Source organism: Metopolophium dirhodum, chromosome 1 (genome assembly GCF_019925205.1).
Source record: "Metopolophium dirhodum isolate CAU chromosome 1, ASM1992520v1, whole genome shotgun sequence".
Lineage (NCBI taxonomy): Eukaryota > Metazoa > Arthropoda > Insecta > Hemiptera > Aphididae > Metopolophium > Metopolophium dirhodum.
This window is the reverse complement of record NC_083560.1, coordinates 124614097-124629835: the sequence shown is the minus strand read 5'-3', so window position 1 is coordinate 124629835 and position 15739 is coordinate 124614097. Positions and strand designations below refer to the sequence as shown.

Sequence of the window (15739 nt, the reverse complement as noted above, 5' to 3'; positions counted from 1 at the left end):
TAATTATATACCTAGGTACTTACAACCTACATTTACCTTTTAAACATTAAATAAATAAACTCATTAGTTTCTTTTATAGTTTTATAACATCCCTATTCGTATACCTTACATTAACATAAGCATATTATTTTTTCAAAATTGTGTAAGAAATATAGATTGTTAAAAATCTTTTTTTATAAATTTAAAGACATACCTAATACAAATTATTAATTAATCATCAGTTGCATTAATAATTGTACTCCATATTTAATTTATAAATATTGAAAGGAGCCTGACTGAGATAACTTTTAGCATCATCAGTGGCTTTATCACATTTTAATGTGTTTAATATTTTTATATAACCTAGGAATAAAATAAAAAAACTTAAACATTTTAATAAGCTTACTTTCAAGTAATTTTGATTTTTAATTCATTCACTTCTCTAAAATTTTACCTCATGACCTAAAGCTTAAGCATTGGCAACTATGGCCATTAGCATGTAGGAGGGAAACAGTTTTATAATATCAAATGGAGCTTGAACGAGTATGCATATTTTATATATTTTTTGACGTTTTCATTGATAGTTTTACTGTTAGAATTTGACTGAATCTGTATAATATCAAATAAAACAGTTTTTATTAATAAATTAATATATTACCCATTCATAACAAATTGTATTTAAAAAGGTATATTATGATTTGCGATCATTATGTTATAAAAATAATCAACAATAAATACATTTGAGAGTGGATAATTGATTTAAATTATATTTTATCCAACACAAAATGAATAACATTTTTTTCATAAAAAATAATTAATTTTAAATTGCATACTTACATGAATAAAAAAAATAACGACATAGATACTTAAATTTGAATAATTTATATAAATAATTGTAAATATTAACCCTGGTTTAGCAATAAGCATAAACATTGTCATTAAACATCTGTTTCTGATTTCACCTAATAAAAGGCGTTAAATTAAATTTTAGTGATAATGTTGAAAACATGTCATTAAATGATGACAGTGTATGCTAGTTTAAACTCCAACTTCACAGAATAGGTTTTTAATTGTATATAAAATGATAAAAAGAAGTAAAATATATTATATTATTATAATAACAATATTTAATAATTATTTTAAGTAAGTACTAATTTATTTTTAAAAATTACAAATTTAGGTACTTTTTGTAATAAATGGAAAATTAAAAATTAATTACTCAGTAAAAGTCATTAAAAATTATGTTATATTATGTATATTAATGTATACAGTAAATACAGGCCTTATTTAAGAAATTTAGTATTGTATCGGCTGGCATCACTAAATTATTATTATCAATTTATTCAAGCAGTATACACACGAATGCAAATAACTTGACTACTTACAGCCGTATAAATCAAGGTAAGTAATGTTTAATTATTTAATTAAGTTGCATACGTTAAAAGCTCTAAAATGTAAGCGAATTAGGTTTAAGTTATGTGCGTATACTAGTTCAACTATGAAGTAGATTTGTATGTTAATTGACCAGCGTATGTGCAGGGATGGATAGGTAGTATTTTTGTTACAGGGAAGTTGTTTGGGCCCCCCAACAGAAAAAATATTTGAACGCTTCGCTCGCATTACATATTTAACCTAACAAATTTACTTACATACAAAATGTTGTTATAAGAACTAATTCAAATCATATAAATCAACTTGTGTTAATCATTTACAATTTTATCATATTTTCAATACATTAATAATTTTGTTAACTCTGCTTTTAGAAGCCACTTCATTAATAATTTGATCAGAGTCAATTCCAACCAACAATTCTTTTTCTATTGACAAGGTGCTCCTTAAATATTTTTTTATTTATTTTTATTTTGAAAATCCACGTTCACAGCTTACCTGAGTGACTGACAGAGTAAGTAGTAATTTGTAGCAGTTGTAGATACCAGGATAAGCGTTGGTGTATAAATTATTATACTTTGCTAAGAAATTGAAAATGCAAACTATAGTGTATACACAGTATTTGTTGTCAGCTGAGTATGGGAACATTTTTCTTCATCATCGCCATCATATTCGTTACCAGAATTATGTTCAATGTAGTCGTAATTTTCACAAAAAATTGTCTTTTTGAATTCACCTTACTTAGACATAAAGTCTGTGAACTCATCTCTTAAGGTGGCTGGAAATCCATTCTAAGGAGTAAAAACTAGGCATTTTACATTTAAAGTTAAATAGGTCTGTGTGGTGAATGTATGGAAAGTAAATGAACATTAGTGTATGTAATAATTCGTGGTACCGTTCACGTTGTATAGGAGCATCATAATACGTCTGTAATTTTACCTACGCGCATGCACATGTCACAACTTATTACTTTATAAATTACAAACATTTTCTTTTCAAAAAAATACTGCCAGTGACTTCAATTACTACGCTCAGTAGGATGTTCCGATTTAAATTTTGAAAGCAGATTTGAATTCTCCTCTAAATTTGTTATGTTTTGACTGTCGTACATTTTTCATATTCTATATCAATGTATTTCAATTTGAATTATGAATATAATCTATTTTATTAGATTAATGTATCCAGATACATTTGGCGGACTTCTTTCTTCTTTGATGTGTGTCGTAATGTTAAAGTATTGATGAGTTATGGTGTGTTCATAATTTTATTTTGTGCGGTTTGAGGAGTTAGGTACCTAACCTTATTGTGCTGTTTTGATCGAACGTCTTATCGGAGGGTTGTTGAAAGGGTCTTACTGGCTAAAGTGTAATATGATATGACTTTTGAGTTACAATGCGTTCATGATTTTATAATATACGGTGTGACAAAGGTGCCACCGATAGTTGATTGTATTGTATTTACAGAGCTTCTGATCGGAAGGCTGTGGATTACTATTTATGTGTTGCATATGTCGCGTGTGTGGTGTATAAGGAATGATTCATTATATCCCTAATGTGTTTGTATATGACGTATATTGAATCATCTCAAATCTCATATGGGCCCGTCGTTATTAGTTATTCTGTGTTTTCATTCAAGTAGAAATTTTTTATATTGTTTTAGTAACAGTCAATTGGTATACTAAAAACCTACTATACAGTAGAGCTACATCACCTGATTTTTTTATTTCATGAATAATATAATAGAGTAACTATCTATAATAACCTACTCTAGTTTTTCCTATGATATAATATTATGTATTGCACAATACATAATATACACAAAAAATAATTATATTCAATGTTATAAATACAATAATGTTCCCATTAAAATCATTTGATAAGAAAATCGTATTTATAGATGGCTGTTGGTGATTAAATATTATCGTATTCGTATTTAAATAAAATGACCTTTAAAATAAATTATAGTTTGATGTACCATTTAAAAAAAAATTGGGTTTATTATGTACTAATTATTTACATAGTATCAAATCACCAATACAGATTTCTGAATTTCTTATGTCTCAAGGCAACTAAACATAAGTATAATACAAATATAAATTAATGAAGTAGGGAATAGATACTATTTTCCAATGATGCGTTGTATTCCTGAACGATTACAATTTTATTTAAAATAATTAATTACAATTATAGCAATCATGTTTATTCAGAATGTGTCTTCCATATTATTATATCGAAATAAAAAAAATATTTTAAATAATTTAATGCACTTTTAAAGATAAAAGTAAGTATTTAATGGAACCGTTTTTTTATCAACTACGTCGATTCTAATGTTATGATTTATAATATTAATTTGAATAGGTATATAAAATCATAATTATTTATACTTACAGTCTTATTAAATTTTAAACTCGTATATAAATTCAAAAAGTAAACCACAAAATATAAATTAAATAATAATTAAGGAAAATCGATCATTTTTACGCAAAATAGGTTTTTCACAAAAACGATTTTTAGATTTTGGCGTAACTCTAAAACAAATGAGCTTAGATATAAGCAATTTTTACTAGTTGTTTATATTAGTATTTTTTATACACAATACAATTTTCATAAAAAATTTTGATTAGTTTTAAACTGTTTACGGACATTTTCAGTTTCTTTTTTTTTTAGTTTTTATTTCTATGAATGTCAATAAAATTTTATTTGTTGGTAAAAAATCTTGAAAATATAATATATTATTACTATATTATTTTTATAGGCATTTAAAGTTCAAATATTGACTAAATACGTAAAAATGACGAAAATTTACAAATTATTTTGAGCTATAATTTCATAAAAATTTTTTTTTTTAATCTAAAAAATAAAATTTATTAATTAAACGCTTTCCCATTTTTATTGTTAAAAAGTAAAATCATAATAAATCTTTTAACAACATACATATTATCTTTAAATTAAAATCATAAAATATTGCAGGAATAAAATAAAAATCTGTTGTTGTTTCAACCGTAACATTTGTTCTGTAAAGATAAAATTACACTTTTTATTACATTTTAATACCATAAGTTTCCACTTAATTCACCTTGACAATGAGGGACATTACAAGTTAATACACAGAAGATAAAAGTTAAAACCAAATATCGTTGATCCCTTCACAGCGTAGTTAATATTGAAAATCAAGCAAATTTCCTTCACACTTTATTCAGACTAAGGTTTTAATTCTGTGGGTTACTACATTGTAGGATAGTATACGTACAAGTACATAGTACGTACAATATTGTAGCCGATACCAAAATATGAGTAAGTATTTTAAATTTACACAAGATAGAAAAAAAATGTCTGTTACCAATAATATTTTTACTGATAAAAATTAAAAACAAAACAATAGTGTCTACGGCAAATTAATCCTATTCAAAGTCCATAAAAAAAAAGCTATGATTGCTAAAAATTACTGTTAATTTTTTATGTAGTATTTTTTTTATTTATTTTCTTCAGACGTTAATGTATTTTTTATTTTTCGTATTAATTGATGTATAACTAAATATAAAAAATGTATTTATGCAATAGGTAAGTATACAATATATTTAATTTATAATTTTAGCTAAAATTACGCACACAAAAACAAACAAATTTCAAACACAAAAATATATAATTATCAATATATTATGTTCAGTGATCAGCCTTTATAAAATGCGAAGGACACTAGTATGATTTTATGTAATAATTGAAATTTTAAATTTTAACGTTGTAGGAACTAACATAGGTATCTATGTGTTGCTTATTTGGGAACTTTAACAGTTGCACATAAAACATAATTATGGTGTGGCATTCTATGTTCCATGTGGGAACTTAAACACTCTTCCTATAATGGTGGTCAAATATTTTATCAATACATTTATCAAAGTACCCGCGATTTGTCACAAAATATCAAAATATGCACTAAAAAGTAAGTAACTATGTACCTACCTACAACATATCTTTTAAAGATTTCATAACTCAGCCAAATCAATAGGAAAAATCACCGATTTCACGATGAATGACTTTACTTGAAAATATAAATCTTAATTCTTAATATGGAAATGTGATTAGTACTTATAATATTAAAAGTTTCTCCAAATTTAATAATCTATTTCTAATACAACATTTGTCTTGATTTAAACATCTCGTATTAAAAGAAATGTTAGGTTGTACAATAATATTATACAATTGTTACAATGCAGAATGTATTGAAAAAATATACAGCTTATACATATTAAGTTTTATTTTATTTTTTTTTAACGAAGTGGATTACAACATTTATGAAATATGTTCCTAAAAATGTGTAAAATAAAAAAAAAAATAAAAATAAAAATGGTATGTACAAAAACTATATTATGGATCGCTAAACAACATTAATCTCTATCATCAAAAATTATTTATCTTAATTATTACTATATGTCTATATATGGTGAATAATTTGTTTTAAACAATTAAAAATTATTTAGTACACACGTCATAACATATCTTAAGAGTTAATACTAAATACAATATTACACATTTATTGTATAGATACTGTTTATAACAAATTTACGTTATCATTGTAGTCCTATTAATCTTCCACCTAAATTGTTTAACATTTCGGTAGCTGACCTGGATAATTTTTTCGCGGTATCCACTGGAAACTGAAAATAAAGAAGTATAAAATATTACATTTTATTAATATTTAAGCTGTAGATTATTGCATATTTAAATTTTTCAAAATGTAGTTATAAGTACCTAATACAGTATATAAAAAAAGGAAAGTATCTTACAAAGTATAGTAAAGATATCACAAATGCACCTTGAATTGGTATTTTAGACACTCCAAGATAATAAACAGTGAGAAATTCAAAAGACTAACCATTTAGAAATATAAGGTAAATATATATATATTTAATATATAAATAATAGACAGTCAGACAGGTGAATATTGTATTATAAATTATAATTATTACTTAAGTATGTACTTAACTATAATTTAAAGTATGAAACAGAGCTCTGCACCCGATTTAACCAAAGACCAACAATCAAAACCCATACAACACAAACAATTTATTTTTACAAAACTCCAAAATTAACAAAAATCCGAATACGCATTGATTTTATGTAATTTTGTACTGATAGTTAAAATTTGAACTCTTTGTCTAAGGCGTGGGTGGAGGATAATTTATGAACATAATTTAATATTGATATAAATGATCGTGACAACAATGATAACAAATTTACATTTTGTAATTATAATAAAAATGATCATACAATCTTCTATCAGTAAAATTTAAGAGTACAAATAATATTCTAATAAGAATAGGCGCCTACTATAAAATGTAAAATCACATGTATTAAAATAGGAATAGTTATTATTGTAATATTATTGTTGGAACCATGACGGATCAACAGTTCTACAACGCCAAAGACTCTCCAGTTTATTGGTAGATTTTTTCATGGAATTTATTACGGTTTTCCTAACTTCAAAAAATTTAAATCGGAAATTCTGCATTAAATATATTATATTTGATTGATATTATGTAGTATTTATATTATACGTCATATTGCACAGCTATTGTGTATAAGATTAATTAAGAATTTATTTAGATGTTATAATATACATATAGATAGCAGGTATACTGTATAGGCACATGAGTTGTACATATAAGTGAATTGGATTTTTTTTAGCCAAGCCCAATGTTGACGACAAGTGTTTTAGTTTAATATCAGAAAATGTGTGTTAAAAATAAGTCATCATTAAAAATACTAATGCCAGTTATAAATTATTTATAATATTGAATGTTATAGAACATAATATACGAGTGATGGAACATCAAATTTGACACGTGGTAAATTAATCAACTAATCTTGACCTAAATTTAATTTATGAAAGTCATATTATTATCTTTTTTCAAATTATAAAATACACCGTTACTTTCAAGCATAAATCACCTTTAATTAGTAAATGACGAAATGCATAAACCACCACACTTGGTGCTATTGAAATCGTGGTACACACTCGATATATATATTTTTTTTTTAAATGGAAGGGTAAATGATTAGAAAAAAGTAACAATAAACAGTAGGTAGGTAGTCCTATCTGTTTATTAGACACGAAGAAAAAGTGATTTTGTTGCGTCCATATTTTTTTTTTTTAAGGTTACCATCTTAAATATTATGAAAACCAATTTCATGAAACCAAATATTAATGTGAAATCCTTCTCCTCGTCGATAGTAATTTTAAAGAAAATCCCTCTAATAGTTTTAAAATAATTTATGTTATTACGACTTCATAATTAGGTGTATAAAACGTTATTATATTATATATACTATTAAATCCAATTCATTGATCCATATCGAAATTATAAGTGATATAGGTAACCTCCAATGAGTCATCCCATCGTGTTTACCCCCAGGCAATAATATTTGCTTCTCTAAATCATTTTTTTTTTTGAAAACTAACTGATTTTATATATTTATTTTAGTTACTATTATTACCGCTAATAAGCGATTTATTAGGCTGGTTAAAAATATATTTTTAGCTGCATACATTTGCGTACCTACACATTTTAAACAACATTTTACTCGAATGTATTATTCAAAGGTATGCTTTTACTTCCAAAAATATTTAAAATAAGTGTCTAAGATCAAAATGTATAATTTAACTATTTGTTGGGTGTTTAAATAACACAAAAAATTACCACTCTCCAGTACACTGTTTTAATGTTCAAAAATCATATACAAAGAAAAACGTGCTCTGAAAAATGGTCATTGCCGAGGAAAATAAATTATAATATTCACGGCTCAGTGTTAATTGAATAGCTTTTGTTTGAAATCGATCGGTCGTTGACATTAAACATTCATACGATAATATTGTGTATACGAGCACATTTTCAAGATTTTTTTATTTCACAATTAAAAGGGTGTATCCCTAATGTTTACTAAAATCAAACAAACCCATTAATTTTAAGTGAAATCAAAAAACGACGACAACTTGAGTAGGCATATTGAAGTTTTTTATATTTACATATTATCGTGTGTATCTTTCTTCTCAAACATTTCCCATTAAATTAAATCAATATATTTAAACGCTTTTAAACGGATAACGTATCTTTCTTAAGAGTACAAGGCCACAAGTCGTATTTACCGAAAGCGCCGAGGTCAGCATATTGGACACGGATTCCACGCCGCCGATAAAACCTCTTCCGATCCTGTTAAACTTGTCACCGTCGTTGCCGTATTTCTCATCTTCTTTAGTCACATCGACCACCGGTAACGGCTATAACATAATATTATAGAAAAACTCGTGAATAGAGGAATAGGATATAAGTAACATAAAAAACAAAAATAATGAATTTGTAGCTAAAAAATGTTTGAAAATTCCAAAACATGCGTACATTTATACATCGTACGTATAAATGATTTGGTATTTAATGTGTGTTACTATTCGCCAACTAAAAGGAATAAATACGTAAAAGTCATGAAAACCCTAACTAGCACTAAATAATAATAATACAAAAATTATGTTATGGCAATATTAGACTAATTATAATATCATATTTTTATATTACATTTATCAATCATCTGATAATTATTACGATTATTTTTTTTTATTTGTGGGACCTTCATTTTATTACCTCCATTTATAATCTGAGTAATCTGCCCTTCACAAATGGTTTACAATAGTGTCGACGATTATTGCTAATTATGTGCTTATTATGTTATATTAATCGAGCACACTAAACTATGCGCCGTTCTTTTGGCAATTATAGCTATAACGTGCACAGTGTATACGTTATCATCGGTACCTAATAATAGTCTGATTAACACAATACTCGAAATCGAGTTTTATATTATATAATATATTTGAAATCATTAATTGTTAAATATATAATTGGTTGCCGTTTGGTATACCTATCACGCCTTTGATTTCATAATAATAACGTAGTACAACGACAACATTCCCTACTTCGTTTTACACACGTGACGTACATAAATATATTAAATTTGACGAGGAATTTATTATATGCATAATATGGGTAAAACTTCTTCTAAAGATAATATTGTAATTAATTCTCGATAGTCGTCGACTCAATATATCAATAAATATTATACTTAGTATGGTAAATATTTATGTAGTTATGTAATATTATGTATATTATGTTATGTACATTAGTACATATTATACAGATAAGTAGGTAATTACATTTTGAAAGTCTTACACAGGTACATATTATTTATTGCTTAATTTAATCGTTAATCATAATTATTGTAATATTATTTATTATTGTTAATATTATTATTATTATTATTATTATAGGTACCGGTGTATATTTTTATTTTTTATCTTATTTTTTGTTCACTAATTTTATTTTTGTAATAACTACAGTGTGTGTTTACGGTGATATACTGAGGGAAAAATGTTTAGAAGATGAGTAACTGTGATAATTTTGATACTGTCTATTATAATGATATGATTAACGTATTATTTTATACAGCACTCTCAGTAAAGTTATCTTTCAGTTTTAAAAATTAATATTAATTTATGATTGTACACTTTTAATTAAATACCTAGAGTACCTACAGATTATAACGAAACAATTATATAGTGCAAATATAAATATTCAGTTGATAGTTCGAATCACTACGATCATAAATGTACAAAAGTTAGTCCAAAATTATTGCATTGAATGAAGTAATTACTAAATACGTTATATAATTTAATTGCAACATTTTCGTGTTCTACTGTAAAAGATAAATATTTAGGTACCTACTATTAAAAATAGATTTATGAATTATGTATTAAAAATATGTGAATTCGCAACCAGTTTTGTGCACAACAACCAATGTCTGTTGTAGTGTTATTCATTGGAAGAATCTGTATAATAACAAATTGTATTTACTATTTACCTACTCGCTGCGTATTACAACATAAAAATAACTAGAGAAACGTGTTACATGAATATAATAGTGAAAACAATATTACTATAACCAATTTATTAATCCATTATTAAACAAAATACTGATTGATATAATGATCGTTTTTAGTTTTGTTCCGTTATCGTAAACCGAATCATACTTCGGCATAATTGATTGGCTACCTACCAACTGTTAGGTATCCATAATTTATTATCAATTTAACATTTTTTAGTTGTCTTAATATCTTCGTTATTCAGAACGTGTAAATAATTTATTCTGTTAGTTGGACAGCGAACCTTCTTGTTTAGTTGAGTCTAATTCGGATTTTATAATTCGTTGTATTAAACAATCTTATTACTATATCTTATTTGAATTGTGACAACGCCATGTGGGTGGTGATGAGTCTATGAGGGTAATTGACTTTTGTAACGAAATAATAACGAACATTATATTTGTCTCTTTCATTGGAGCTCTGCACAGCCTTCTCTAATCGAGCATGATAATATATTGTTGAAAAAAATATATCACGTTTCCTGTCGATAAGTGATTTATTATTCACTATAATAATTATTGTAAGCTCAAATTATTGTAATTTATTTTTCATTTCCGTTATTATAATATGCTTATGACGTTGTTACAATTTAAAGACATCATTATTTATCACTCGATAATTTATTATTTTATATCAGTATTACACGTCTACGATTACCGCATAAAATTAAGTACTTTTGTCATATTATATTATGTTGTTTTTATAATATTTTAAATTTTTCTGCAAATGCAATAAGTAGGTATTATTGTTTTTATTATATAATTGCGAAATACGCGTTTACCAGTTTCTGCGCGAGAAAGTTGATATAGACACTTCTGCAAATACAATCATAATAATTATGATATTATACACTTAGGTATACGCAGACATATATTATACTGTTATTATTATTATTATTATTTATGCCATTGTAAACATTTGTTACGCAACTACAAAACTATATGATTTGCCTATTACAGTAATAATTTGTATATTATCTACCGGAGACATAATATGTTATTGGTGTATGTCATATTATGTGAATATGTGTTTATAGGTTTATTTTAAAAACCAATAGGCGACAATGCAATTATTACACGTCATATAAATCATGTTGTCATACCAACACCGGGTAATTTATCAGTGTACTTGATCAACTGAATATTATTTCAGCGGTTGCCAAAACTCTTGATAAATGATGTTATTATTTACAATGTATTTTGTAAAGAACAATTAAATGTGAAAAGGATAAAATATACACAAGTAAAACTTATTATGGAAGAAGCCATTCATCGGTGGCACTGGATATTATGATAATTAGTATTAAGTAAACATATTTTAACAAAGTATAAAGTACCTACCTAATTCGTTTTTTTTTAATTAAGTCCTAAGTATCAGCTGTGGCATATCGATTCATACATTATTTGTGTTATATTATAATGCATTTTATAATAATATATGCAAGCCTGGGCATAAGCGAGTTAAAACGTTAAAGTTAAGTTAATTTTAACTTTTGAACTTAACTTTTTACTACTTAATATTCATTAATAATTAGCTTAATTTTAATTCAACTAATTTTTATTGATATCAACTTAATAAATAACGTGTTACTTTTAATCAAATCCAAGTTAAGTTAATTTATAAATAATTAAATAATAAATATAATACAATTATTATTGATGATACGTATTGCGTAAACATTTATTTTTTATTATTTTAAACCATATTACTGGCTATTTATTTATTAAAAAATGAATAACTTAAGTTAATAAGTTAATTGTAAGTTTCCATATAACTTAATTTCACTTAACTAAGTTAAAAAAAAATTATGATAACTATTAACTTTAAACTTTTTAAAAGGGTTTCTGTCAACTTAAGTTTACTCAATTAAAAATTATCATTAACTTGCCCAGGCTTGAATATATGAGTATAAAATTGGTAATAGAATGTTAAAAATAATTATACATTTGTAAGTTATATTATACATTTCTATGATGGCCTAGGGCTTATAAATTATGATAAACATGATAAAAATTAAACAAAAATGTGTTAAATTGATTCAAACGCTTCCACGGAGGTGTGCAAAGTAGTTAAAAATATACACCTCACTTGGTTACCTAATTCATTTTCATCGTCTGTCAGTCTATCGAGCGGCCATATTATATTACATAAATGTTGAAACACGTGTGATAAAAATCATACAATAGTTATATCGAAAATCAGACGAATGCTGATAACATATAAGTAATTATAGAAGGTTTCAATGCCGTATAGAAAGTAAAATATATCTATACTCGACCTGTTTTTAAATGTTGCGTGAAACACTAGCCATGTATATTGGTTTTACAATAATAATGTGTGTTTTCGGCCAAATCACTTTAAAAAATACACATTTAATTGTTACCTAATCCTATAAAATATAGATTTTAAACTGAATGCAAATTGATATAGACACTTCTGAAGTACTTAGTTTTACTATAGTTATCAACAACTAACTATCGATGCGGTGATTATACATTATGATCACTGCTAAGAAATTTCAAAAAATAACTACACTACAATATTTACCAATATAATATTATAATGAGTGTCTAAGTGTAAAAGTATATGAATTAATAAGGACACTGATCCTTTTTACCTATATATTATTACACAGCAACATAATATAGACAATTTCGGTCCTAAAAAAATGTCGGCCAATACTGTACGTAATTTAGTCAGAATCTGCATTCATGATAAACCCTGTATTTCTATTAAACTATGAAAATAGTTTAAGTATGCGATATATATATATATATATATATATTATATATAGGTATTAATGTGTTAGTCGTTATAGGTATAATATTATATGATGTGATGACGCTGATGGTGGTAACAAAACTTTAGTTGTCAATTATTGTCTTCGTGCATGTGATTAAAATATTCGAAACTGTCGCAAAATATCAACTGTTGCACTATAATCCATACGTATAATAATATGTACGTTATAGGTACATTTCAGATATGACGTATCAAAAAACCGTAGTCACGGTATTATTTAGGTAGATGATGGTTCGAATATAATCGCATCACTATTTTGATTTTGATACTATAACTAGATATTAGATCGTGACAATAGTTATTAGAAATCTACTTAATATATAGCATTAAATTTTACTTTAATAGGTACGTCATAATAAATTTATCGGGAATGGGTCAAAATGTCGAAATCGAAACAGAAACGTGACGTTCACTGTATAATCTATGGTTGTTAGTCCAGGTAGATTATTACATTATTATGTTATTAAATAATATGTCCATAGTCGGATGCTGTGGACTTGAACCACTTCCCTTCTACAGCCGTGTCCTCTCCACGTTTATATGCATTGGTTGCGTAGACAAATGTGTGCTATGTAATCCATTCAAACTTAAATGAATGTATACCCCCCCCCCCAACAGTCGTAATCGCTGCCCAGCTACAGGATATACGATAGGAAAAAAAGGATTATATTATAGAGAGGGAAGTGGTTCGCGCGGTCGGAAACACGTAATAATTATTAAGTTGTGATAATTATAATAATCATATGACGTGTGCTTGTAACGGCATAAATACCTAAGTATATAAATACGTATTATCGGTACATCGGGATCGGGTAAATCACGCGCGTCCAATCAAAACTCGAGTCGTAAGAACCCATTATCACCCATTCACCCATGCCGTTCGATGACGATAACAATAATAATAATAATAATAATATTACGCGCGCGCCGTACTTTCAAAAAATTCAACAGCTTGCCCTGGACGAAGGACAACTGCCGCTTCTCCCTGTCCTCGGTGCCGCCGTTTTTGTTCTCGTCGTCGGCGGTGGGTTCGTCGTACTTGGCGTCCGCTAAGGCGTCCAGCGTCGGATCGAACGGTTGGTCGGACGCATCGGCAGCGACGCGGTCGGGCGCCGCAGGATCGGCGGCGACGCGGTCGGTCTGCCGAAGTCGTCGGTCGGGCACCGGAATGGCGATCGACGAGCAGCAACACAGGGCGATCCAGACGAAGGTCGCAGTGGTCGTATTCATGACACCGGCGGTGGAGATCTGGCTGCAGTCGGTGGTTTTCGCGCTGCGTACAATAATAATATTATTGAAATCGGCGACTTCCGGTCACCGCGGTTTCTGACGTTATGGACCGCGGTAGTTATATGTTATGCGGACGTGTTCCGATTCGATTTTTCCAAAGACGAAGACGCGATGGGAAAACGACGCCCGCGCGAATATCGAGGGAAAAAAATATGTATTTGCGACGTGCCCGCTCGCGAGTTTATCACACTGGCCCGAGTCGCGGACGGTCGGTCGAAAGCTATCGTCGTGATACCCGTTTTGGTGTTGCGCCAGTGAAAGTAGAGTGTAACAGTACTGCTTCTACTACTACTACCATAGTACTACTACTACTACCACGGCTGTTATTACTGCGGTATACTGAATAACTGTCGTCGGCGGTTTGACGATCGATTTCACCGCGTCAAAGACAAAACTGCATCGCGTATATATAAACGACATGATAATAATAATAATATAATATTATTATTGGCCGCATCCGATTTGGTCCCCACACCTAAAAATAATGACATCCGAATTATTGTTCTCCGGTATTCTAGGCGGCACTCGTCCGAATTGCAGGTTGTCGATTAAGACTTTCGAATGACGCGAAATGCGATCTAATAATAATAATGTTATTATTATCTAATATGCATATTACATAGGTACCTAGGTACTTACCGTGGTTATAATAATATGTACGGGTGTATATAATGTAATAAACTAATAAATAGTCATTTAGATAATAAAAAAATCCGTTATGAAATAGGTGTGATACGGACGATTACCTTACAGCCGTTACTCGTTAGATACTGCATTCACTAATCCGCCAATGAGCGTATGGGTAGAGTGTGCGTTGGAAGTGGTGTTAACATATTTTTCGTTTAAAATTTTTAGGATATGGAATTTTTGTGTACAGTGAAAAAATATTTTTCGTATTAGGAGGTTATAAGTACGGCCTATAAGGTAAGCTATAAGCTCAATTAAAAGGTTATCAGTTTCACTAGGCCCAATCATTTGGCGGAGGACGATACAATAATGACTTTTCAAGATATTTAAAAATAACTTCGAAATAGGACGAAAATTAAAAAAATTTTGGTTTAACCTTATTGTCGCCTGAAGAAGTTTACTATTTCTAACAGTTTGATGTCTACTGTCAATAAAACCAATTAATTATGATTTATGAGATTGTAGGATTATTTTATTATAATATATTAGAAAACTATATTGATAAAGACAGCTCATTTCCGTCAACAATGTACGCGATATATATACTAGTAGTTTAAGCAACTAATTGCTACAAATGATTTCACAGCAAAACTCTACAGTAGTTTCTATTTTGCAACATTTTTCA

General features: G+C 27.8%; 1 protein-coding gene across 1 annotated transcript; it reads right to left on the bottom strand.

The window, feature by feature from the left end:
• Positions 1-5604: 5604 nt before the first annotated feature.
• Positions 5605-14802, bottom strand: LOC132936731 (uncharacterized). Its single transcript, XM_061003485.1, has 3 exons — positions 14071-14802; positions 8512-8643; positions 5605-6022 (listed from the first exon to the last, which is right to left on the bottom strand). The coding sequence occupies exons 1-3, from the start codon at positions 14365-14367 to the stop codon at positions 5936-5938; spliced, it is 516 nt and encodes a 171-aa protein (XP_060859468.1). The 5' UTR covers positions 14368-14802; the 3' UTR covers positions 5605-5935.
• Between the last annotated feature and the right edge of the window lie 937 nt (positions 14803-15739).

Bases quoted from the DNA above. Each gene is read 5' to 3' on its own strand.
- LOC132936731 (XM_061003485.1), bottom strand. From the start codon at position 14,367: ATGAATACGACCACTGCGACCTTCGTCTGGATCGCCCTGTGTTGCTGC. The intron at 8,644-14,070 runs GTACGGCGCGCG...ATTATGTTATAG, and splicing joins AGCTGTTGAATTTTTTGAAA to CCGTTACCGGTGGTCGATGT. The intron at 6,023-8,511 runs GTAAATACGACT...CTTTATTTTCAG, and splicing joins TGCTGACCTCGGCGCTTTCG to TTTCCAGTGGATACCGCGAA.